The 27,427-nt window shown below is 46.1% G+C and overlaps 1 protein-coding gene across 4 annotated transcripts in view; it reads right to left on the bottom strand.

Moving 5' to 3' along the window:
- MINDY4 (MINDY lysine 48 deubiquitinase 4) overlaps window positions 1–27,427 on the bottom strand; it is a 638,720-nt gene that overhangs the window by 62,663 nt on the left and 548,630 nt on the right. For all 4 annotated transcript variants that reach the window (XM_078665290.1, XM_078665287.1, XM_078665289.1 and 1 more), the window contains exons 14-15: window positions 16,628–16,691; window positions 13,255–13,416 (exon numbers count right to left, since the gene is read on the bottom strand). In XM_078665290.1, coding sequence (XP_078521416.1) covers window positions 13,255–13,416; window positions 16,628–16,691 — 226 coding nt within the window. The remainder of the gene's footprint in view (window positions 1–13,254; window positions 13,417–16,627; window positions 16,692–27,427) is intronic.

Genomic DNA, 27,427 nt, shown 5'->3' with positions numbered 1-27,427 from the left:
GAATTTACTCAAGAGTTAAATATATAGAGTGTGACAAAAGCCTGGACTGCCCTGTCTCCCTGGACTTTAGGTTGCAAGCTAAATAGAGAACAGGTGATGCAACTGTTAATTTTTAATGGCTATTTAAACAAGCGTGCCCTGTACATAGATGACCTGGGGTGCACATATCTATGTGGAGATTGATATAGCTGAGCGTGAGAGCGTTACTAGAGTTTGGATGTGTGATATGTTATAAAGTAAAAACCAACAAATCTGAGACAATGGTATGAAGTAGTGATAGCAGTTCATCCTATGCTTAGCAACACATTGGAAATTTAGAGTAACAGTAACCTGTAAACTGTCAAGCCTCATTTAGAGACACTTATTGAGAGTAACAGAATAGCCTAAATCACACTTGAATAAATGAATAAGTGTCATGTTTGACAGCATTACTCTGCATATTGTGATGAAAGCCATAGAGAAATTGCAGTCATATCATTTGTAATGGATTAAAAAGACATAAATTGGCTTCGGAGAATCTGTGCAGATGACTGAAGGCAGACAATTAAAGTTACCTTCAGTGATGGTATTGGGCCTACCATACTAAATGGACTTGAGCATTCTCGCATTTTTGGGGGGAGCAGAAGCTTCTGGTGTTTTCAAGATCCATCACATACCCCACCAAACAGCAAGTCTAATTGTAAACGTTTTATCGTTTACCGAACAGACTCTAGGCCTCAATGGCTGTATGAGACTGTCATCTAATATTAGGAGCAAGGTCGGCAAGTCTAATTGTAAATGTTTCATCGTTTACAGAACAGACTGTAGGCCTCATGGGCTGTATAAGACTGTCATCAAATATTAGGAGCAAGGTCGGCATTTATTGACCACTGTGGAGCTCCCCAGGCAGATCGGAATGCTTATCAGATTCACCCAGTCAACCTCTAAGATGAGGAGAAATTGATTTTTTGGAGGTCTTATATTGGGTCCATAGTGGAAACATGTCAATGTTCAAATACCTGCACCTTGGCTTAAGGCCATGGATAATCAATATCTTTATAGTTCTATGGTGATGTTCAAAGCAAAACTGAATTCTGACAAACAGCTGAGATGGTATATTTACCTTTCATAGTATGAAACAGCTAAGTTGGATTCTCCGGTCAGCATTTGGGGAAAGATCATGTCAGTGCTGGAAGAATGTAAACTATGTCAAGCATCAATATATTTTTGTGCACGAATGTGCAACTAGGCACATTTAAGAGGAACCATTTTCCATGGGTTATAGGCTGTATTGGACCCGACATAGACATAGTCAGGTTCTCGACTAGACGCGCTCAGTACCACCGAACACATGCATTTTCAGATCCACACAGATCTTAACTTCACACTCAGAGGCACCCTCGTCTACCGACCCCCCGGACCCCGCCCCCAGTTCAGCGACTCCATCGCCAACTTGATCAGCACACAAGCCCTGACCTCCACCGACTACATCCTCCTCGGAGACCTGAACTTTCACCTTGAGAACAACAACAACAACAGCTCCACAACCCTGATCGATAACCTCGCCAACCTCGGACTGAAGCAACTTGTCACAACGCCCACCCACACCGCCGGCCACACGCTCGACCCCGTCTTCTCCTCAAGCCTGCACGTCTCCGTCAGCCACACCACCGAACTCCTCTGGACCGACCACCACTAGATCCACTTCGCCTTCCAGAAACCCACCACACACCACCACACCCAACAGATCCCCCGGCGCTGCTGGAGCAAAATCACCGAAGACCAACTACACACAAACCTCGCTCTCAGCCCACCCACCGAACCCTCCAACACCGATGACGCTGCCCACAGCCTCAGACGCTGGATCGAGGACTGCGCCAACACTCTCGCCCCGCTGAAGAAACCCCACCACAGAGACACCAGCAAGAGGGCCAGCTGGTTCACCCCAGGACTCCTAGCCTCCAAGCAAGCCTGCCAGAAACTAGAGAAGAAATGGTACAGAGAACAAACTCCGGACAGCCACGCACACACAAGAACGCCAACCACAACTACCACCACCTCATCAGGGCGGCCAAGAGGACCTCCTTCAAAGACCGCCTCGACAGCAATGCACACAATAGCAAGGAGCTCTTCAACATCGTGAAGGAACTATCCAACCCCAGCTCCAACACCAACGACATCCCGCCGTCGCAAGCCCTGTGCGACTCCCTCGCCACCTTCTTCCACCGCAAGATAGCAGACATCCACACAGCTTCAACACCCAGACAGCCCCAACAGACAGCAACTCAACTGACCCTCCGCACACCATCAACCACGACCCCCTGCTAGCCTCGGCCAGCGTGAGCATCGATGACACCATCAAGACCATGCACACAATCCACTCCGGCTCTAGGTCAGACCCATTCCCGCACCAAGTCTTCAACAGAGCAAGCAGCTCCATTGCACCCCACCTGCGCAAAGTCATCAATCTCTCCCTCGAGACCGCGACCTTCCCAGAGATCTGGAAACCCGCCGAGATCAACGCCCTACTCAAAAAACCTAAGGCAGACCCAAGAGACCTCAAGAACTTCCGGCCCATCTCTCTGCTCACCTTCCCGGCCAAGGTCAATGAGAAAACCGTCAACAGACAGCTAACCCGATGCCTCGAAGAAAACAGAATCCTGGACTCTTCCCAGTCAGGGTTCCGCAGGGACCACAGCACGGAGACTGCCTCATCGCCGCCTCCGACATCAGGACCCTGCTGGACAACGGCGAGACCGCAGCACTCATCCTCCTACACCTCTTTGCCACCATTGACACCGTCTGCCAACGCACACTACGCACACGCCTCCACGCCGCAGGGATCCACGACAAGGCTCTGTATGGGACCATCTCCTTCCTCTCCGTAAGAACCCAGAGCGTCCGGCTCCCCCCATTCCGTTCCAAAGCCTCAGAGATAATCTGCAGCGTACCCCAGGGATCCTCCTTCAGCCCAACGCTGTTCAATATTTAACATGGCCCGCTCGCACACGTAGCCCGACAGCACAACCTCAACATAATCTCCTACGCCGACGACACTCAGCTGATCCTCTCACTCACCAAGGACCCCATCAACGCCAAACCCAACCTCCACGAAGGAATGAAGGCCGTCGCCGACTGGGTGAAGACCAGCCGTCAGAAGCTAAACTCAGACAAGACAGAGGTCCTCATCCTCGGCTCCAACCCTTCAGCCTGGGATGACTCCTGGTGGCCGACGCCACTGAGGGCAGCCCCGACACCCACCGACCACGCACGCAACCTAGGAATCATCCACGACTCAACGCTCTCAATGACCAAGCAAGTCAACTCCGACTCCTCCTCCTGCTTCAACACCCTCCGCATGCTCCGCAAGATCTACAGATGGATCCCGACAGATACAAGAAAGACAGTCAACCAGGCCCTCGTCAGCAGCAGACTCGACTACGGAAACGCCCTCTACGCGGGAGCCCCGACCAAGCTCATCAAATGACTACAACTCATCCAAAACGCCTCGGCATGACTGATCCTCGACGTACCACGCCACGGCCACATCACCCCCCACCTGAGAAAGTTGCACTGGCTCCCCGTCAACAAGAGGATATCCTTCAAGATCCTCACCCATGCACACAAGGCACTCCACAAGACTGGCCCAGCCTACCTCAACAGACGGCTCTCCTTCTACATCCCCAACCGCCAGCTACGCTCCGCCGACCTCTCACTCACCACCGTCCCGCGCATCCGAAGAACAACCACCGGTGAGAGATCCTTCTCCCACCTCGCCACCAAGACATGGAACACCCTCCCACTGAGCCTACGACAGACCCAAGACCTGCTGACCTTCAGGAGGATACACAAGACCTGGCTGTTCGATGAGTTGCGCCCCCAGCGCCTTGAGACCCTCGCAGGTATGTAGTGCGCTTTACAAATGATTGATTGATTGATTGACATAAGTTATTGAAGTTGGATCCTATATCACAATAAAATACTGTCCATTTGTATGGAAAGATGCAGATAATGTGAATGTGTATGTCAGATGTCCTGAGATTATTTAATTCTTTTGGGTGTCTCATGGATAAATTGTGATTGCTGTTTATATATGATTGCTAGTATTAGCACTGACATGTAAAAATTAGAAGAAGAAATCCCACCCTCCATTGCAGGCATGGGCCTTATGAGACCAATTTAGAATGCCTGGAAACCAAAAAGACCACCTGATGACTAAAAGCCACATTGCAAATTTTACAGACCCTCAAAGGCTCAAGTGCATTTTGCATTGACTGGGATGGCACATTAATAAACATTAATTTAGCAATATTTCTCATGAATATGAATTTACACTTGCCCTTAGCAAAAGTAAATCTGGAATAGTTCTCAGGGTGGGAAACTACCTGCAAAGGTTCTGCAAATAGCAACTATTCATCAGAGCTTATAGGTTTCCTCCAATTTTTGCTGGTTTGCTCATCCTCGAATGAGCATGACAGGCCCAGGAGTAATGTACTCACAAATGAAATATAAACGTGCTAGAAAATGTATTTACAAATACAAATTCACATTTTGTGAATAACAATGATGCTAATCTCAAGTATGCGTTTTGGGTCTGTACTGTGCATGCTGTTGTAAAAGCCACAAGGAAGAGATCATACAGGTGCAACACCCACACACCCTGAACGAAAACTGTACAGTCTCACCCAGGTGCTCCTTAATATTGGTCAGGTAAAGCTAAGATCTACAAGAATCAGAACCACAAGAATTAACAAGCCTGTCCTACATTTCGGTACATAAGGAAACAGAGCCAATTAAAAATGGTTTAACTACATATTCCACATAAGGTACAACCAATTAGCTCTACTTCATCACAGTAACAATAGAATACATTTTCCCCCTCCTCAACTGCATCAGATCAGACATGTGGCAGTTGGCTACTTCGTTCTAAAATGTGGCAGGGATGCTTACGGAGAATAGGCACTCTACTGCTGGGAAACTAAATCACAATTAACATTACCAATTTTTTCTTCTTCCATCTGCTCACCTTCAAATTCTGACGACCATCCCAGAGTAAAGATTCACTGGATGTGGAGGCAGGTGATCTTCTCTGGGACTAATTGTAATTCTACATTTGATTCCTCCTTGGCCTTCCGGAAGACCCCAAAAATCTAATGTTGAGGCTGATATAACCGGAGCCGAGAGTCTGGGCTTTCACATCTGGGTGTCAGTGCAACAATCGGTGGCCGGCATCTTAATCTACAGACCCCCGGGTCCTGCGGGTGAATTCCTCAATACTATTTGCAATGCTGTTTCTTCTCTGGCCATCAGTTTTAAACACGGTCTAGTCCTAGGTGACTTTAACATTCACATGGACAAGTGCACTGACTCGGAGCTGAGGAGCTTATACGATTCCATAGCTTTCTTTAAAAGCTTACCTTGTATTTTTCAAGAAACCCATTAGAAAGGTCATATTCTGGACCAAATTTTCTCCACTGAAAATGCAGCATCTTTAGCCCCGGTTCCGCTAGTTTGGACTGATCATGCGTTGTTAGAGTTTACGTTTAAGAAGGGACTGAACCCCAGTAAAACACGGGGAAGGCCTCCATCTTGTAGTTTCAGGCCTTTCAGCCAAATCACAGCGAACGCCCTTACCACGGCCTTAAACATTCATCCAATTCCATTCCACGATAATGTGGAGGAGGATGCAAAAGAACACGGGAACTAGCTCCAGTTACGGGCAGAGGAGCTTGCCCCTCCCTCCCCATGCCCTGGCAAGGCAGTGCGGGCCTCAGCACCTTAGTACACTGCCGCCCTCAGGAAGGGTAAGGGTGAGTGTAAATGCCTGGAGAGGGTTTGGCGTAAAAACTTTGACTCAACTGCCAAAATCACGTAGAAATTAGCATTGAAAGGACACTACAAGAGAGTAATAGAAGTGAAAAAAACGTTTCCTCTCCTCTAAAATAGCTCTGTCTGCCAACCAAAGCAAGGACATTTTTAAAACAGTTAAAGAGTTCTTATCTCCATGCGGCACAGCTCCTGCCGGCCGCGAGGTGGTTCGCTGATGCGGATAACTGGGAGCTGCAACTGCTGATGGGCAGAGCAACCGAGAAGGCTCTACGAGAGGCTTTGATGCAGGGAAGGGGAGCAGATAAGGCCTTGCCCTATGTGGTACGACACACGGCGGGAGTCTAGCAGCGATTTGTGGAGAAGGTATTGAGGCGAGCCCCCTTTCATAGGGAGCTGCCGGTGTGGATCTTGGCCCCGGTGCTCCGGATGGAGGAGAGCGTGTCCTACCGAGAATGGCGGGACGGCGGATGTGAGACTCTGGCAGACCTCTATCCGGATGACTCCTTTGTGACTTTTGAGCGTGCCACGGAGTCCTTTGCATTGAGCAGGGGACGATACCTGCACTACAGGGGGCTCCAGGAGGTAGCAAAAGCGACGTGGCCTCAGTTCTCGGAGGCGCCTCCGCTGACTCACACCCTCGACATCCTCCTATCGTGTGGTAGAGGAAAGAGGCTGATATCCCTATTGTACTCAGCCATGCGACGGGATTCGGCCCCACCGACCGCGCCGTCCTGGGCGGCCTGGGAGGCAGACTTGGGGATGGCTCTGGAGCCGGGACAACGCAAGCATATTGGGCTCCTGACCCGGAAAGTCTCGTGTAATGCACGGTTCAAGTTGATCCACTTTAATTTCATCCACCGCACCTATATGACCGCGGTCTCCCTGAATCGCATTTCTGCGGATCGACCACACAACTGCCCTAGGTGTGGGGCGGAGAGAGCTGGGTTCTTCCATCTAGCCTGGGAGTGCCCACAGATCGGTGGCTTTTGGAGGGAGGTGGTGGACCATATTGGCCGTGCTACAAAACTCCGGATTCATCTAGATCCGCTCCATTGTCTCTTGGCCCTGGTACCCAAGCCCAAGAAGAGGAACTTGTCCTACAAGTTTCTACAACTATTATTAGTGTTGGCAAGGCGGCGCGTGGCTATAACTTGGATGGGGCAGAGAGCTCCCGAGGTATCCCTCTGGCTGAAGGATGTTAGAGAGTGGTCCTTAGCTGAGGAGATGCACATGCAGCGCACGCGCCATGATGAGAAACTTCAGGATGACTTACTTGCTTGGAGGATGATGTGTGCAGAAGGGTTGTCGGATGAGGACTCAGATGCCACTAACGCCGAATTGTTCACCCATGGGGGGGTCTGGTTACGAAGAGGACAGGGAAGGAGACGGGCTGGAGGGCCCTGGCCCGGGGTAATGCCCTACTGAACGCGCACTAATGTTCCCTGCCGTATATATCTGTGATTTGTTTTGATTCCCAAATGATTACTTCCGAATGTGATGTCTGCACCTCTTCGGGCCTCACATGAATAGCCTGACTTTTACACGAACCTTATTATTGATGCCACGCACGGGGGGTTTGTTTGTTGTTCTATATTGGAGGGATAGAAGCAGGATTCCATGGAGGACATAGGAGAGAGCATATATGAAAATCAGCGGTTACAATGATGCATGCATACTGTTTACGAACGGCTTTGACTAATTGTGGCATGTACTGACTCTACGCCGCCCGACCTCCGGGATGTGGGCCCATATGGCTGTGTCTTATTCTGAATGTTACATGTGGCTAATCTTTGCTCTCGGTCTGTCTGAGAGGTTCTGTTAAACTATGCCTTATATGTTTTCCGCAATAAATATATTTAAAAAAAAAAAAAGAGTTCTTATCTCCAAGTGCAGCGGCAAGCCCATTCACCCCAACGGAAGCATGGACTAATCACTTAGCCTCCTATTTCCATGAGAAAATAAAATCGATCCAGGATACTTTTTTAGTGATGCCAAGGTTAGAGGGTGAAATTCGAGCGTCTTTCACTCTTCCTTTGCAGCCAAGGGGTTTGCCACTTATGCAATTTCCCCCTATATACTTGGAAAAGTCATTGGAAATTATGAAGGCCCTTAAATCGGGTTCGCCGTCCGACCCTTGTCAGGCTAAGACAATGGTGGCTTCAGCTGAGGCAATTAACCCGGCGCCCAACCGGGTTCTGAACTCTTCCTTGGAGACCGGACAGGTCCCGAGTAGGTGGAAGAAGGCAAAAATATTGCCCCTACAGAAAAAAACAAAAGCAGACCCCTGAGTTGGCCTCCAATTACAGACCAATATCCCTGCTCCCCTTTTTTCCAAAGGTGTTGGAAAAATATGTTAATGAGGTTATCACTACTTATGCGCAATCCAATCTTGTTTTCCACCAGAGCCAGTCCAGTTTCAGATCTAATTTCAGTACCAAAACCGCACTTCCTGAGGTCTCAGAGACCATCAAGGAGACCTTAGACTAAGGAGGTAAGGCTGTGCTGATTTTGCTAGCTCTATCAGCGGCCTTCGATACCGTACCCCCATGATTAGCTCCTAAGAAGACTCATGGAATGCGGCTACAGGGGCACGGTACTCCGTTGGTTCACCTAGTTTCTGGAGAAGCGTCAGCAAACGGTTTGGTCCCCCTCTTTTGTGCACCTATTCCACCGCTAAAGGTGAGGGTTTCGCAGGGATCAATCCTCAGTCCCACACTTTTTAATCTTTACATGTCCCCTTTAGCAGATCTGGCTGAAGCGCACGGTGCAAAAATCGTATGTATGCTTACGATACCCAACTGCTCTTCACGTGTGACAGAAAGTCAGATTTCAGAGGTGAAGAGATAAAGGACTGCCTCTCAGAAGTATTCGCCTGGTTCCAATCCCACCAACTAAAATGTGATCCAAACAAATTGGAAATTATCTTCTTTGGTCTCCCTCCAGACACCGAATGGCGGAACCGGTGGCCCCAGGACATGTCCCCCCCCTTAGCCTCGGTCAAGACAGTCAAGAATCTAGGAGTAAGGATGGAGGACAATTTATCCATGAATTCCCAAGCACAAGCAGTAGCGGGCTCTTGTTTTGGAATGCTCAAAATGCTCAGCCAATTCCTGCCCCTCCTGATGGTAACGCATAGAAAGACTGTGGTCCATGCACTGGTTCTTTCCCGGCTGGACTACGTCAATAGCCTTTATTTGGGAATTCCGGACTACCTGTTGACACGCCTAAAAGTAGTTCTGAATGCAGCGGCAAGGGCAATCCTTATGCACCGACCTAGAACGCGGATGTCCAGTCATCTGAAATCAATGCACGGGCTTCCAATTGGTAAGCGGATTATATTTAAGTCCATGTTCCTGACTTTCAAATCTCTTCCTGGATTTGGGGCCCCGTATCTCAGGAAGAGTGCAATTCTACTACCCACGTCATGCTTTGAGGTCGGTGGCATACCACTTAGCCTGCATTCCTAAAGCATTCCATTCTCGAATCGGAGGTCGTTCGTTCCAAGTTCAAGCAGATAGGATATGGAACGGCCTCCCATTGGATCTAAGACAGACACAGGACCTCCTTCCTTTTTAGGAAATCATTGAAAACCTGGCTTTTCCTACAATAGTGTGACACTTGCTAGCTGAGTGCCTTGTTAGCCCCACCCAGTATCCTCAGCGCCGGGACACTCTCTCGAGTAGCTGTGCACTTTACAAGTCCCTAATAACAAAACATAACCAGACCTGCAGAAGCAGACAAAACACACCACCCTTGAGCACATTTTAGAGAGTGTTCTGTCCTAGTGGTATGTATAAAAATAAAGTAGCATACCACCACTTTGCGTGAAAGTTGGTAGAATGAGCATCAGGCTGTAGACTGGAATCAGTATGAATAAAGTTTTACCTGGATTACGATTAATAGTGTACAGAGATTCAAAAGGTGTAACCCTAAGTAAAGAACAGCACATAGGATATCTCTGTCTCTCACAAGTAATAGTAACCACACAATATTATTGCTATCATATACAATAATAAGCAAGAAATCACTGTGCACCACTAAATAGGAAAAATGCAGGGAAGCAGCGTTTACATCGCATGCGGTACAACGCGGTCGTTACAACGACCGCGTTGTTCTAACACTAACGATTACAACGCAAGTCGTTTCTACGACTTGCTGTAGGGGGCGCTCTTAATTAAGGAATAGTATAATTTACTATTCGAACACCTTCCCTACTGTTGCACAGGCTGGAGTTGGAATAGTAAATTATACTATTCCTTAATTAACAAGTCGTAGAAACGACTTGCGATGCAATGGTATACGTTGTAACAACACGGTCGTTCTAACGACTGCGTTGTAATCGCCTGCATTGTACCGCATGAGATGTAACATCGCATATTCACATCAAGGAAATTCACTAACTAGTTTGGTTTTCCAGTATTACATTGTAGAAAACAGGAAGTGGCGCACATTTCTCAGATTAGTGTTGAAATAACATTGATATGAATCTTCTTGGCTTCAATCTTAAACTAGCACATTTTCCAGGGTGCTTAACCAGCGGCTCAAATTAAGCAGAGGGAGAGGGGAGCAACAACAACCTGTGAAGGTGAAAAAGACGACAGACAGGACTGACTTGGTCTTTCATCCTTCCAAGATTGGTCACCAACACATCACCAGCTCCACAAGACTAATCTACTAATATTGAGGTTAGAGAAGACAAATAGGGCTAACTTGGTCTTTCATCCTTGCAAAGTCAATAAAAATTGACAATTAACCAGTGCATGTATTAGAATTACTGAACACGCAGGGAGTTACGGGTGGTAAGGTGTAAGAATAAGACCATTCATTTTAGAAGAAAGGAAGGAGAGGGGGGTGTAATTTATAAAACACATGTGCACACAGCCCTGAGGATGCACTTAGGTGCCTGGATGGGTAAACAGTTTATAAAAATGAAAGTGGTTTACCAAGCACTTCCAAAAGACAGGATTGCTCGATTCGCGTTGAATGATGAGTCGAAAGATAACTGTTTTTTACTGAGCTAACAATGGATGACAAGCACAACTGTTAAGTGCAAGCAGCATTAAGGTCTAGACCTGAATGGAAAGGAAGAGAACAGGTGCAGGGAGGAAATGTGCTACCAGCCACTGTTGTCTATACAGCCAAATAAAAGTGGTCACAATTTAAAAACAATTAAATGTAAAATTATTTTTTCGCAATTGCTAATAACATGCTACTGAAATGTTGCAAACTAATATCAAATTCAATTAATCTCTTCTGCTATTGTCCTGCAGCCTTCAGTGAACTTTCCACGCCTTTATCTTGCTGTCTGTCTATGGCCCTTTTTATCAAGAACAGGTGTGTTCATATTCCGGGCATGCATTATACTGTAATGGAACACTGACCCACTCTTAAAACAAAAATGACTTGGGGGTGGGGCATTGTCAAACTGTATTTCTTTCCTGACGTTTATTTTTATTCCTGACAAGAGTCAGCTAATAAAAGCTTACAAACTGAAACACAGTAATCTAGAGGTAACGTACATCAGGAATTGCTATCTATGTTCCGTTTTGGATGTAACTGGCAAAATAACTGGATAGTGAAAACATTGACACACATTCATCATCACTAATGAATGCAATACACTTTGTGATGTGACTAGGCAATGAATCTCCATACAGCTAAAGACAAATACTTTGGGAAATCCACACACAGCTTTGAAACTGAGCACCGCTATTAGCCTCACAGCTACACTGTAACTTTTTTATTACCTGAAACAAGATAATGAAAAATAAATATTAAAAGCCTCACTGAGACTTAGCTCTGCAGTCAAGATCTGTTTAACACTGTTTCTGAACTTACAAACAGCGCTCCGCTCATTATCCGGCAAAGGTTAAGTATTTAGATGGCAGTGAGATAAGCAGTCTCCGAGGAATTGTATGACCCGGGGATGAAAGCCATGGTGTACACACAAAGTTATCATATTTCGCAAAGGAAACAAAAACGTGGAGAACACAGCATCCCTGAAGAAGGCATTGTCACAAAGGTGGACTATTACTTGTGGAGGATGTGGCGTTGAGGCCATAGCTGCCAACTTTGGATCTGTGGAATCAGGTTTGAGTCTCCGCGTAGGCTCAACATCCTGTTATTCTGGGCAAATTACTTAATTACCCCATGCCTAGAAAAAAAGAATGTGTCCTTCTGTAATATAACTGGCGCTCGTGTAAGGCGCTTCAATACCTTCATATTAAACTGCAATGCATAAAAAATGCGATGCAAAGCGGGCTCCGTGGACAACTTTGAAACAGTAAACACAGAGGTTTCTACCAGGCAATCTTAATAGCCTCTAATGACGTCTCTGCTAACTCCCTCGTGATCGGTCACCCTCTTACCGGAAAGGCAAGGGAGTTCCACTCGTCAGATTCTGGGAGATGCAGGTCTCCTCCACGTAAAAGACTGATAACATGCCCCTCCCATCCCAACTACAATGTAAGTCTTTCGCAACCTACGCTCCCTAATTTCATCAGAGCCTTTGGATCGCAAACTGCTGGAGTCCTCCCTACACTCTGCGTAGACTGCTCATCTTTGGGTGCGGCCATTTTTAACTTGTCAGTTTTTTAAAAGAAGCTGCGAGGCGTGGGAGGAGTTGGGGGGCCAGTTGTGGGGCCGTGGGAGGCATGGGAAAATTCAGTGAATATAAATCAGCATCGTGCTCCCTCGAGCAGAGGGCTAAGAAAAGAAGCTGCGAAGGGTGGGAGGAGGTGTTCTGGAGAGAGAGAGGCACGAGGAGATTAAAAGAGCTGAAAGCAGAGTTGTGCGCCGGTGAGCAGCGAGGAGAGGTTTAAAGAACAACCCAGACACAAGGGGTGGGGCGGTGAGAAGGCATCAGAATGCGGAAAGGGGGCAGTAGAAGAAAGTAGTCTGTGCAGTGAAGGGGCCAGTAGCCGTGGAAGGATAAAAATGACTGACATGGCTGTCAAAGAGAGGGACTAACACGCTTAAAACCAACTGGAAGGCGGCATTTATAACCTAAAACCTAAATCAATGAAGAAGATGGGCCAGAGAGTGGGCGGAGCTTCCACGAAGCTTCCACACTATAAAGTACACTGCATGACTCGCAAAGCGATGGCAGCGCTTTCGCGCTGCAATGCTAGCGAGACCTAAAAAGCAAGTGGCGAGTAGGTAACGGAAGATATTGTTTTTTTCGATTTTCCCCTTTGCACTGCACAGGTTTTCCCCGCTGCAGCAAAATAACTAATAATTATATAAAGGAGCGGTCCTCGCAAAGGATTATTTTACAGTAACTGCATTTTTAGTTATATACTTAATAAATGGCATAACATGCGGTCAGCTGTTGTACTGAATAAACACCGTAAATCAGGGGATTTCATTAGTTCTGCTTCTCCATCATTTGTGCAAAATCTTTTTAAATAGCCTTATAAAACCTTACGAAATATAAATAAACTGTACCTGACACACATTGTAATGCTCAAAGAGAGACAAGAAACCGATGTCACTGCGAAGATCAATTCCTTTCAGCAGAGTAATATTGCCATTCCCAGAATCGAGCTCCACCACATCGTTGAACACATTAGACACCGCTTTACCGGTCAGCACAAGGTTCACAAGTTCCTGTTTACATGGAAAGTAGTTGATAACGTTAAAATGCAGCCAGCTAATAAAGGAAAAGCAGAAAAGCAGTTCACAGCTTTGGTTTGAACATTTTGGAAGTGCACAGATTGTTTTCAGTAACTTCTACTGATATAAATCAAGGGGCCTATTCACAAAGGTAAATATACAACTATATATGTACTCATGTGCACATTTAATACTACACCTAGGTCTAAATCTACACTTGTCTGCTGTTCACCATTTCCGAGTGTAGGGTTACGGCTATATGTTGTTTCATACATCTCCAACCTTGCAAATCAAGGGTGGAGCATCAGAGAACAGCATTTATGAGTTTAAAGTTACTACTAGTAATTTTGCATAAGTGGTTGGAGGCCTCCACTACACTGGAATAGACTTCCCTATGGGAAAGTTTAGAGAATATCCAGAAACTGTATTATTTTTTAAACAATATTAAACATATTATAATGTATAATATAAATCTAAATTAATTAAAAATATGTATTGCTTAGACCTAATAAAATAAAATAGTACAGCACATTAACACATCAAATAATGCTCACTAAAACATTATTTTAGGTATATTAATTTATTTTATGAATTATCTATAAACAATAAAACAATTATTATTTTTAATATGTAGTCAATTTAAATTGGTTTTAATATTTTCCAAAATGATTAAAATCTGATTTTTTTTAATTAAGTTGATTGTTACATTTTAAAATAATACAAAAACATGTTGATAATTTCAACATGGACATACACAATGTAAAGGTTAAATAATTTAATTAATTTAACTTTAGTTCCTATGTTGTGTTATTTTATTTTCCTGCCTCCACTGTTTTTATGGGAGTTTGTTGCAGTACCTGTGAGTGGACATGTGCAGTGCTTGACTTACTCCAAGACGGGGTAGGAGTTCTTTTGTGCTTGTTTTATGCGTTTAGTGGTGTTCTAACTTTATAAATGTAATTTGTGAGTAGAAATGATCTTACTGTTTTGTGAGCGTGTGTTTGTATTAGCATGTCTCTCCATAACCCTGCTTTAAATTTCCCTGAACTCCTCACATTTAGTAGTAAGTATTTCCCATTGTTCAGCCATACTACCTGGTCCCTCCCACACATACTACAAAAAGCATGCCTATATGTGTAGAGATTTCTGCCACCTTGGTGGAGACCTCTTAATAGAAAAAGTAGAAGAGGTGAAGGCAGGGGTCTACGACAGCAGGTTTGTGAATACTATTTTGTAGTACAAGTATTACTAATGTTGTGCTACTTTATGTACTCCAAAGTGCAGGTGGTAAATAGGCCCAAAGATTTCTTGTTCTCACAATTTTATTAGCTGAAATGTATCCTTATTTCTCATTGCTTGGCTACAAGTACGATACATTTTAGGTATTTACTCTGACACAGTTTAAGAGAAGTCAAATAGTCCTGCCATCAAATAATTACTCTGAGCATGATGTAAAAAAGGCACCCCTGACCAGCCAAGCCCTGCTGGGCAGCTAGGTCCTTTTCCCAACAGCCAGTGAAAGTGGTATCAAAGTCATGAGCACCAAGCACTCATTTTAGGGGACCAGGGCCAAATGTTCATTATCATACTTTAACACAGAGCAAGAGAGAGAGAGAGAAAGAAAAGCAGAAAAGAGAGCAAGAGGAAGCGAACGATAACAAATAGAAATTGATAACTAATAATCAAAAAGAAAATGAAGTGATCTGCGCATGTCATTATCAAAGAGTTAAAGTGACTGGCAGCGTAATCTCCAAGATAATATTTAGGTAGTAAAACTTGGTAAATGGAAGAACAAAGGTTAAGAGATTAAGGAGGATGGTGTCCTAAATTACGATGCAAGATGAGTTCTGTGAAACGAGAACAGAAACTCAAATCACGCTAAACTAGGGTTTGGCCAGTAGTTATGGTCAACATGTAAGAGAAGGGGATACGAAATGTGTGATGTGCTTTGGGGGCATAAACAGAGAAGGGATTCTAAAGTGGAGGAGAGGAACAGAATGATCTAGACAGCTATGCTTCGCTTCTGAGGTGCGGAATGGATATTTATTAGAGTAGTGGCTCTTATAACAACTGTGTAAATGATGGCAACATTTATATGAAAACCAGGCTGTTTTGTACCTTAAGGGAGTAGATGGCCTGAACAGATGCAGGAATACGTTTTGCTATCTGATGTGAACCAACTCTCAATTAAGAAGAAGCACTGAAGGCAATAGTCAGAAATGAGAATATGAATGAAGGATCTAGAGAAAAGACTGCGCCTTTGGCTAGGAGACCATATCTGAATCTCTGTGTAGCGGTGGACACTGGGGACCAAGGTGATAGGATGGGATCTTCTGGGTGCTGTGTGTTGGACTGGTGCACTGGATCTATTGGTGGAAGCAGCATAGAAGTGGAGGAAGATATTTTTGGCCAAGGAAGTGGTAGATGAATGCTCCCTTTGCATTTTGAGGTGCTGGGCTAGAGATTTGGAGCTGAGAAGACTAGAGGGAAACATGAGATACTGAGTTAATAGTATGAGTGGAGGACATGAATTTGATAACAGTGTACAAACACATCTACAAAGGCAGTGGGTCAGTTGTGAAGCACGTGCATGCAACAATGCAATACAGCAATTAATCACCGAAGGGTAAGAATCACTTTCATTTTGAGATGACACCATAATAGGCCATCAAGGGTAGTCTTAGTATATTTTTCCTGGTTTTGAAATTTAGATAAATTACAGTGTCATAGATGACTGTGGTTTTCAGTGTATAATCACACATCTGGTTAATGGAGATACCACAGGCACCAGCCTGGGTTCACTTTTGCAGAGGCATATTTTGTACAAAGTGCCAGAGGTCAATCATTTGTTGATGACAAAGACATATAGTGCAAATGAATGGTTGTTTGCACTTCAAAGGAATCCTGTCACTGTTGCATAACTCTATAAATCCATGTGTTTATGACCAAAGTGGGTCCATGTGGCTGGACTCTCATTTCAGGAGTAGATTAGATCTGTGCATGAAATGCAGTCTGACATCTTGAGGAAGAGTAGGGCTTGAATTCATTTACAGGTATAAACACGAGCAAACTGAGCATGCGTATACAAGTACTGGGAAGAACTACAGCTATTAAGATCACAACAGTTGTCAACCAAGCAAAATATGGCATTATGCTAAAACCATCACTATTTTAATAAACTAAATAACACACCAGGTATGCTCACCTGCGTACAGTATCCATGGGCTCCAATCAAACAATTAGTTGGTACATCAAAATCCGCACGTACTCTGTAAACAAAGGATTTACAAGTTTTAGACTCCTTCTGGATCTATATAACAGTCCAAGAATTGAATAGCTGTATTAGATTTTTGGGGATTTATGAAAACATGTATGCACCTAACCATGGCAATGGTGGACTGTATAGCAAACGTTACAAAGGAAATCTTTCATGCAGCTCCCACAATGGCTGTTTCTTCTGCAAAAAGTAGTCTAGATTTAACCAACAATAACTATTAAAATCTATTTTTGAGATTAAAAGGTGGCAGACATTCTTTAAATATTCATGTGGTCAATAACCTTGGTGATTTGCTACCAGAAATCTTTGGCACAAAGATAAATGTATTTACTACATGCATACAAGAAGAAAACTAAGGTAGCTACAACTGAGGTACCTACTAATTAAAAGTAACTATGTCTTAAATACGCAGCCAATAAGCGTGACAACAACTCTCTTACTTTACTTTTACAATGCTTTAGTAAAAAGAAATAGCACTTCTAGGAGAAATGAAACCTCTCTCCCGCCCAACAAACATTACCTTACTTCTGCTCTTGCAGACAAATCCTGCCCAATATTCCATAGCGGTAATAGCAACAGTGAATAGTTTCCCCACATAAGACACATCACATGGCATCTTATAAACACGCTCTCATTTGATCAAGTCTATACCTTAGAAACTTTCCTAAAGTAATAATTACATACCAACTATAAAACAAACTGCATTAGCTAACTAACATTGATATGAAGGAGGTACAAAGTTGCAAGTTCACCTGAAAGGTCTTTTCATAGTGGAGGCTTTTTATGTTGTATGCTGGAGAGCGATGCCTCAACTCCAACATGGGGTAGAACCTGGTCTAGTTGCCATGTTGGATAATGTATTTGAGGCAGTGACTTGGAAAACTAGCTTTGGATGCTGATGCCACTTTTTTTTTTGTAAAGTGTGTTTTTATTCAAAGTTTTTCAGAAAAAAGGGAAAGGGAAGGGGGAAAGAAAAAGGATAAAGAAGAAACATACAGGCGACAATTCCGCCACAAATCCCTCACAGGGGAAGCTACAATATGTACTGGAGAATAAAAGCGTTAAGTGTCTGAAAGAGGTGGCAGGCCCAGCAACAAGGTCCAGCAGAAAGTCTAGTGCCAGCTCGAAAGTTCGCAGGCCAAGGCCCATATGTAGTCCGAGGGCAGTAGAAGAGGGGTGCAAAGCAATACAGAAGCCCTGCATCCCCAGAAGCTAAACAGTGTCACAACAATTAACAAGAACCCGTCCCCAACTGGTTTCCCCCCCACCCCCCACCCTCCCCAGTGGTGACGACACAGACACTCTCGCACCGTACTAAGCTGCAGAGGCATGCAATCTGGTCATATTTGAAACAGGTGAAGTGCACGGAGCGTGGGTGGGCATACCGCAGATGGCAGCCCAGATGACAAGAAACGGACCAGTGGCCCCCAACGGAATAAAAAGTTTTTTAAATTGCCCAGGAAGATGTCCGCCATTCTCTCCATACTCAGTAGCCCCCACAGTCTCGCATGCCACAGCGACATAGCCGGGGCATGTGGTTTCTTCCATGCCGCCGCCAACGTAAGCTTAGCTGCCCCTAAGCAAAGCCGTTGAATGCGCTTGTCCGCCTTAGTCTGATGTTCCAATAATGGATCTCGGAGACCCAGCAGTACATGAGCCACAGAATCCGAGATCGGATACCCCAATATCTCCTTGATGTGGGAGAGTATCTCCATCCAGAAGGGGCGAATGATCGGGCAGTCCCACCAAATGTGGTGGAAGTCCCCCAATAGGCCACATCCTCTCCAGCATCTATCCGAAGAAGTAGGGAATATACGGTGGAGCTTGGCCGGATATAAATACCAGTCATGCATGGTTTTCAAGTGGGCTTCCCTAAGGTTCACTGAATGGTTGTGCGTCGCTATGTCCCTCCAGAGGTGCTTCCATTCAGATGTCTCGATCCAAAAGGACCTCCCACCGTTCCATGTATCGAGGGCGCGGGGCGACCGTAGTGGCCAGAAGCAGCCCATACAAGAAGGAGACCGTCCCCCGCATTGCAGATGTGCGGAGCAGAAAGGACTCGAAGGGGGAAGGCGGTCGTGTGGCGGCCTCGCCGATTTCCGCCGATGTCGCCCAATGGAGAAGCTGGGCATGGCGAAAGCGCTCAGTGACCGGAATCCCATAGTCGCGCATGCAATTGTGGAATGTGAGGGGAACCCTCCCGTGAAACAAATGCGTATGCGCCCTACAACCTCCCTCTCGCCACAGCCTAAAGGGTCCCTCCTGTAAGGCCGGTGGAAAGGCCGGGTTGAAGTGAATGGGGGTGAAGGGAGACGGAAATGTGGTCCAGCGGTCGTCGCCAGTGATCGTGTCCCACACCTTCAGAACCGTGCTAGTAGGAGTGCTAATGTAAGCATTCTTAGGTCGGTCCGCTTTGGGCTTCCAGATCAGATCCCAAATCGACCTCCCCGCCACGGCCCTGTCCATATGCAGCCAGTGTTTCTCTGAGAGCTGCTGGGACCATTCCACTATCACCCGCAGCTGCGCAGCCTTATAGTATAGAAGCATATCAGGGAGCCCAACTCCTCCCTCCTTCCTTGGTCGGCGCAGTGTCGTAAAGGGAATACGAGCCCGGCCACCCTGCCAAACAAACTTCAGCATCAACGTCCGTAATCGGCGGAAGAAGTCCATGTCAATAGGTATAGGGAGGGACTGGAAAAGATAAAGAAATTTAGGTAGGAGGACCATTTTAAGAGCATGTATCCTGCCAAGCCACGAAAGGAATTTCGGCTTCCACCGATCCAGGTCGCTCCGTACCGTAGCCAGCAAGGGGGGAAAGTTAGCCGCGAACAGGGATCCTATAGTAGGTGTCAGGTGCACCCCCAGATATAGTAGGGAGGCAGGAGCCCACGGCAGGGCCGTCAGTAAGCGCACCCGGTCAACTTCCGCAGGGGACAGGGTTAGATTCAGGATGTGCGACTTGTCGAAGTTGACTCTGAATCCCGCCACCGCTTCAAACCGGGAGAGCACCTCGTGAACATGCGGCAAGGACTGAGTCGGATCCCCTAAGGACAACAGAACATCGTCCGCAAAAAGGGATATTTTATGCTGTTCCCCCGTGAAGGGAAGGCCCTTGATTTGGTCCTTCTCCCGGATTGCCAGGGCCAGGGGTTCGATACTCAAGGCAAAGAGGAGAGGGGAAAGGGGGCACCCCTGTCTCGTACCCCTGGAGTGAGGAAAGCAAGCAGACCGATGGCCGTTAATCAGCACCCTCGAGGTAGGGCAATTATAATTTGCCCGAATCATCGTGAGGAACTGGCGCGAAAGCCCAAAGGCGGATAGGGTGCGAAACAGGAATCCCCAGTCGACACGGTCGAACGCCTTCTCTGCATCCAGTCCCACTAGCACCGCCGGAATGCGGAATCTGGAAGCCTTCTCTATCAAATGCAACACCCTTCGTAAGTTGTCATGGGTTTGCCGACCCTTAATGAAACCGGACTGGTCCGGATGTATAATGGCCGGCATCAGATCTTGCAACCGGCGGGCGATGATAGAGGAATACAATTTAGCGTCCACATTCAGGAGGGCTATAGGGCGGTATGAGGCACATCTGGAGGGATCCTTCCCCTGTTTGGGGATCACGGTGATCATGGCCTCGGCCATAGTGCCAGAGGTCTCCCCAGTGGCCGCCATTTCGTTGAAGAGGGAGACCAAGCAGTCAACCAGTTCAGATGCAAACGATTGGTAGAAATAAGCGGTATACCCATCCGGGCCGGGAGCCTTATTGGGCTTCAAGGCCTTGATCGCCTCGAGCACCTCCTCCCTGGTGAAGGGAGCCGTCAGCTGTTCGTTCCGATCAATAGAAACCTGCGGGAAGGAAAGGCCCGATAGAAATGCGTCTTGCGCACTCTGATCTAGGGAATCACCTTATAAAGTGCCGCATAGAACCGGCCAAAGATGTCCGCCTTATCCCCATCCCGGTGATGCACTGAGCCCCCCCCGAGTCCTGAATCCCCCCTATATATTCCTTCTCCCTTTTCTCTCGAAGTTGACGTGCCAGATGTCGGCCCAATTTGTTCCCCTGTGCGTACGACACTCGACGCAGTCTCAGGAGGGTAAACTCAGAGCGATTGTTGTAATGTGCTTTCAGCTTCCCCCTGACAGCCGTCAGCGGGCAAAGTGTCGCGCAAGAAGGGTTCAATTTGTGAGCCCGTTCCAGTCCCTCGAGTTCAGCCTCCAATTTCTCCCGTTCTTCCCTCCGCAATCGATTAATGGCCGCATTAAGACCTATGCAGGTGCCCCTCAAGGAGGCCTTACAGGCGTCCCAGGTGTTGAACACAGAAGTGTCCGAGGTTGGGTTAAGCGTCAAGAACTCCCTGATGGCTTTCCTTAGCTCCTTACAGGAGGTATCATCTCGCACTAGCGCCGCCGGGAAGTACCACTTCCGATAGCCATCCCCCCTCACCGACCACTGCAGCAGGAGTACCAACAGGCTATGATCTGAGACAGAGAGCGGAAAGATCCTGGAATCGCGGACATCCCCTCTGAGCGCCTGGCTTAAAAACACATAATCTATGCGGGAATAGGTGTGATGTACGTGGGAGAAAAATGTATAGTCCCGGGTCTGTGTGTGAACTGCGCGCCATCCATCTATTAGCCCCAACTCCCCCATCTTGTCTTTCGTTGCGGTGGAGAAAACACCAGAGTCCGTCCTCTGGGCTCGGGAGCTGTCTAGAGTTTGGTCCCACACCATATTGAAATCCCCCATGGCAAACAAATGGCCCTCCACAAAGCCTCCCATCCTATCCAGCAATCCCTGAAGAAAGCTATTCTGCTGGGCATTGGGCACATACACCACCACAAACGTACATAAACTGCCATAAAGCACCCCTTTGCCCATCAAACACCTGCCTTCTTTGTCACAGCACACTCCCATAGGCTGGAATTGGATGGACGCCCGGAATAGAAGAGCCACCCCCCTGTGTTTAGTAGAAGCAGAAGACCTATAGATGAGGGGATATTGCCTGTGTCGGAGCCGGAGCTCGTCCCTGCGTGCTAGATGGGTCTCCTGGAGGTCCTGAAACGTGAGGCCAGAGGATCTCTGGTCTCATCCCTTAGTTGGCACACAAACTGTAGTCCCTCCTTGGAAACAAGAAAGTGACTTCCATTCAATGTTCATTATAGTTCATATTTATTCCATATTAAAGTTCTTTTTTGTTTTTTTGCAAAACTCATTGATGGTTTTAAACAATCATTTGCAGCGTTAAACTTTTAAGCACTGTCTTTCAAGGCGTGTCCAATGCATTTCGGGCATTTTTGCTATGCCCTTCATCAGGGAATTGACACTAAAAACAACAATATACATATGTATTAGAATCGTAGTAAATGATATGTCAAGCATCATGTAAAATCAAACTTTTTACAAAACATATTGGTAAGTGATTAAAGGAGAAGATAAAGCAAACGAACGATAAACCATCTTATAACATTGCGTGTCCAAAAACATTCTACATGGCTACCTATATACATGGAGGTTTGGAAAACGACGTCTCACTTACGTGCTTCTTGTAAGCAGTTATGTGAAAAATCTAAAGGAAAAGTACATGAAACGGTGTTACACTCCGTGGTATAAAAAACCACATTCTACTGGGTGCAGTGTATTAAGATGGTGAAAACTAACCTGAGCGGATACGTCAATGTGCTTAGGTCCGATGTTTGTTTCCTGCAAAACGCCAGCGGGAAACCTTCGTTTGCCGCGCTTCTTAAATTCAAATGGGAGAGTATCACAGGTGTGCTCACGGTCTCATGAACAGAGTAAACAGACTAAACTTAACAGTTTAAACTGTTCGTATCGGGGTTTTCGGTTAGAAGCTTCAAACCATTGTGTTTAACATTACCAAAAAAACATGGTAATGTAATGTATAAGATGCTAACGAAATATAAAATGTAATGTGAGTTTCAAAAAAAAGTTAAAAAAGCAATAAAAGAAATTTGGGCCATGTAAATCTAAACCCAACGTGGGATCGAACCCAGGTCTGTGAGAATGTAAGCGCAAACAACTAACCAGATGGCTACGTTAGACGGTGTTAAGAGTATGCTGTTTTTAGGCAGTGTCAACATGCTAATGAACGGGAATACACACAATAACATCACAAACAGGTATTTAGAGCAATTAAATCATAAGTAACAGGAAAATTCAATTCTTTCATTGAGGCCCATTGGCTTCTGGGTCGATAATTTGTAGATCCAATAGTTCTCTCTCCGAAGCAGAAATTTGTTATTGTCTCTTCCTTCTTGTTTAGTGACTATCTCAAGAATGATAAACTTGATTTGAGATACATTATGTTGAGCTTCAACAAAATGCGATGATAGAGCTGACTTGGAATTTTTGAGTCTGATATTGGACTTATGTTCCGTGAGTCGAACCTTCATGCGGCGCTCGGTTTTCCCAACGTATAGCTTCCCACATGGGCATTTGATTCCGTATATTAAGTTACTGGAGTCACAGGTGGCATTAACATGTAGTTTGATGGAGTTGCCATATCTCGGATGTTGGATTGAATTACCTTTAATAATATTATTGCAATTGCCGCAATTTAAACAGGGTCTAGTTCCATGGAATGAAATGCTCTCTTTAGGTTTAAGTTGTACCATTTCACCTAAATTTCTGGCCCTGGTATAGGCAAATATTGGTGATTGGTTAAAAGAGTTCCCAAAGTCAGGTTCTAAGTTCAGGATTGACCAGTGTTTCATGATACTTTGTTTGAATTTCCTGCTCGAAGTCGAGTATTTAGAGACTACCACCGTCCGTGTTTGTTCAGGTTTGTTGGTTGGTGTTAATAACTTGTCTCTATCAGTCTCCACAATCCTCTTTTTCGTATCTTCTATTAAAGATTTAGGATAACCTCTGTTGATGAACTTTTTGGACATTTCATTAAGTCTCACTGTCAAGGTAGTTGAATCTGACGAAATTCTTTTAACTCTCGCCATTTGAGAGTACGGTAAGTTCCGTATAAGGTTAGGTTCATGGAAGCTGGAATGTAATAACATATTATTCCTGTCTGTGGGCTTCACGTACAGATCAGTGACGAAGCCTTGTGGAGTTGCACTAACTTTCACATCAAGAAAGTTAACCGAGGTATCTGAGATCTCCCAGGTTAATTGAAGTCGTTGATCAATGGTATTGAATTTGTTAAGTTGCGTTCTTAGTGACTCTTCAGTGTCAGTCCAGACGATGAAATAATCATCGATGTATCGAGTTATCATTTTGAGGTGTTTAGTCCAATCACTATTATTGAGAATGTGTTGTGTTTCATACCATTGCATAAAAATATTCGCATACACAGGGGCTGCTGAATTGCCCATTGCCATCCCTGTAAGTTGTTGGTACCATTCATCTTTCACTCTAAAATAGCTGTGGTACAAGGTGAAGTACATCAGTTCCATAAGGAACAGTTGAAAGTCTTGATCTAGATCGGTCTTCAAGAGAGCTGCTTCTATTGCTTCAATCCCCATGTCGTGTGGGATGCTGGTATACAGACTGCAGACGTCTGCCGTACATAATATCAACTTCTCAGTTGGATCCACTGGTAATTTACGTAATTTGAGTAAAAAGTCGGTTGTGTCCTTGATGTATGTTTGCATTTTTTGTACTGAGGGTTGTAAGTATTTATCAATCAGTTGTCCTATAGGTTGATGCAAACTGCCTATGGTAGAGACTATGGGTCTCATGGGTGGGTTTTTCAAATCCTTGTGTATTTTGGGTAGCATTCTTAAGGATGGACTTTTGGGGTTGACGGTCGTGAGAAAGTTTTTAGTTCTTTCTGTGATTGTACCATGTCGCGATGCTCGTTCAATAATGTTCCTCAAAGTAGTTGAATATTCCATGGTGGGGTTACAAATTAGTTTGCTGTAAGTATTCAGATCGCTGACGTGTTCCATTACTTTGGCATCATACATGTTAGTGTTCATAATAACGATTGCTCCCCCCTTGTCTGCTTTAGTGCAGATGATTTGATCATTCTCTGCTAGTTTTTTCAAAGTATCAAGATCTTTTTGTGTAATATTTCTGGATTTTGGTTTGGTGTGTTTGAGTTTATTAAGATCTTGTTTAACTAAATTCTCAAATAAATCCAATGTCTTGTGGCTCATTGGTGCTTGAAATGAGCTCTGTGGACGTAAGCCCAACAGTTGATCCTTATCTTGTAATGGACGTTCAGGTACGACGTTGTCGAAAAAATGTCTGAGTCTCAGTTTTCGCATGAGCTTGAAGAAGCTCACTTCAAGTTCCAGATGGTCCGTGGAAGTTGTGGGTACGAATGACGTACCTTTCTGTAATAATTCCAATTCATAAATGTTAAGATTTTGGTCGCTAATGTTGATGACAAGTTGTTCTGAGGTTAAGTCTTTTTGGGTTTCTTCTCCTTCTCCTTGGTTGTGGCAGTCGTGCTGCGAGTATTTGGAGGATCCCTTTCCTTCTCTTTTTCCTTTTCTCTTCCCTCGCCGGGGTCTCCTCTTTGAGATTGGCCCTGTTCTAAAAAAGGGCTACTGTCGGGAGTCTTGCTGGTAGTGGGTTCCACTGTGGAGGTTTGCTCCTGTGGTGTGCGTGTTGGTTGTTGCTTTCGTGACTTTTGACTGGATCCACTCTCGGTGGATGAGGTGTCAGTGTTCGAGTTGTAAGGACGATTTCTGCGTTTTTGAGCATAGATGTCAGCCCAGACTGGGAGAGGTCTATTCGTGGGCTGACATCTATGCTCAAAAACGCAGAAATCGTCCTTACAACTCAATCAATGAGTTTTGCAAAAAAACAAAAAAGAACTTTAATATGGAATAAATATGAACTATAATGAACATTGAATGGAAGTCACTTTCTTGTTTCCAAGGAGGGACTACAGTTTGTAGTGCCAACTAAGGGATGAGACCAGAGATCCTCTGGCCTCACGTTTCAGTATCTAGTCTGACGTCGTTGGGCCCTCGACGCCACCTTGGTGAGCACCTATAAAACCACAAGAGACTTTTGATCCTCATTTCAACTTTTTCAATAGCTGTGCATCTATCCGCTAAACAGTTAGTCTCCTGGAGGTCCACCACATCTAGATGATGATCCAACAAATATTTCCATAGCTTTTGGCGTTTCTGCGGGGAGTTGAGGCCTTTCACGTTCCATGTGCCAATGCTAAGAGGCATGAGGAAACGTCAGGCCCCCCTGCTTCACAATAGCAAGAACCACAAATCTCCAAACTCCCCAAACCCCACACATCCAACCCTCTCCCTCCTCAGGCAGCCCCCCCTGCTCACCCCGGGGCAGACCCCTCCCTAACCACCGTCCGTCCCCGCTCCCAGATCCCCGCATCCAACTCCTCCAGTCACAGAGGAAGGAGTCCAACAGATAACCGCTCCTCGGAGCACAATATGAAGTGACAAATGCCATCAAAGACCAGTTGTTCGAAACCTTCAAACGATCAGTACCTAGAGCAAACATTCAGCCGTCGCCACCACTACCAAACCCACCCAAACACCCTCCCCAACCAAACCGCCCCCCCCTCCCGTCCATGTCCCCCCCTCCACCCCAACACCCCAATGACCCAGGACAAAAGCAAACAGAGTCCTGAATTAAACAAACCCTGAGCGAAACTTCCCAGGGGGCGGGGACGGGGACCCAACATCGGATCTCCCAAGGCCGAAGACCGGGGTGTCTTCTCAGAAAGTACATACATATCCCCGGTACCTGAGTGTGCGTGTCCCTCCGGCACCTAGGGCCAGCTGTCCGATGATCAGGCCGCCCCGGAGCTCTGCTGAGAGGACATCAGCGTCGCAGAGGCCACAGAGGCCACCGCACTCCCTCGCTCCTGTAGGCTAGTCGTGCGATCAGGCCTCCTGCGATTTGCCTCTGGGCCCACTCTGTGCCAAGATGAGGAGCGACGTCTCCTCCGTGGTGAAGGACTGCGACGGCCAGGCGCAGGGACCTCGTCTTCAATCCCCAGAAGCTCCTTCGCCTCCCGAAGGGACCGGATCTGTGCCAGTCTATTCTACCATCGAAAGACTATGCGGAAGGGGTGGCCCCAGGAGTAGGAGATATTATGCTCTCGCAAATAGGCTGTGACCGGGCGAAACTCGCGCCGCTTATGGAGCATCGTGGCTGCCAAGTCTTGATAGAGCTGAGGACGATGGTCCCGGAACTGCAAGGAGGGAATGTCCCGCGCCTTACTAAGGATTCGCTCCTTGAGTTGGAAATCGTGCACACATACAAGTATGTCAGGAGGAGGACCTCCATTTCGCCTGGGCAGCCCCACTCTGTGGACTCTATCCATTCTGATTTCTTGCAAGTCATCCTCGTCTAGGATTTGAAGAAAGAGCGCCTGCACATATCCTCGGAGGTCTCCCGCTTCTCCATCCCAAGGTACCGCCCGTATGCGGATGTTGTTCCGACGGGAACGATTCTCCAGGTCCTCCGCGTGAGCCTGCAGGTCTATGTTCTGTTCCATGAGACGGAGCACGTCCTGTTGCAGTAGATGGACGTCATTGGCCATGCTGAGGTCGTGGTCTTCCAGAGTGGCCACTCTCTCTCCGAGACCGTCGACGTCCCTCCGCACCTCGCGGAGATCCGACGCAAGCTGGGTTCGGAGCTCGGAGATATCTTCTTTGATCGAGGCGAAGAGTTCCGTCATGAAGGCCTTGGTGGCCGGGGCCTCATCATCTGTTCTCCAAGGTGAAGCACTAGGGCCAGGGGAGGCCGGTGGCTGGGAGCTA

The sequence above is a fragment of the Lissotriton helveticus genome, chromosome 10 (assembly GCF_964261635.1).
Source record: "Lissotriton helveticus chromosome 10, aLisHel1.1, whole genome shotgun sequence".
NCBI lineage: Eukaryota > Metazoa > Chordata > Amphibia > Caudata > Salamandridae > Lissotriton > Lissotriton helveticus.
The sequence above is the reverse complement of the archived record's forward strand: the minus strand, read 5'-3'. Positions and strand labels throughout refer to the sequence as shown.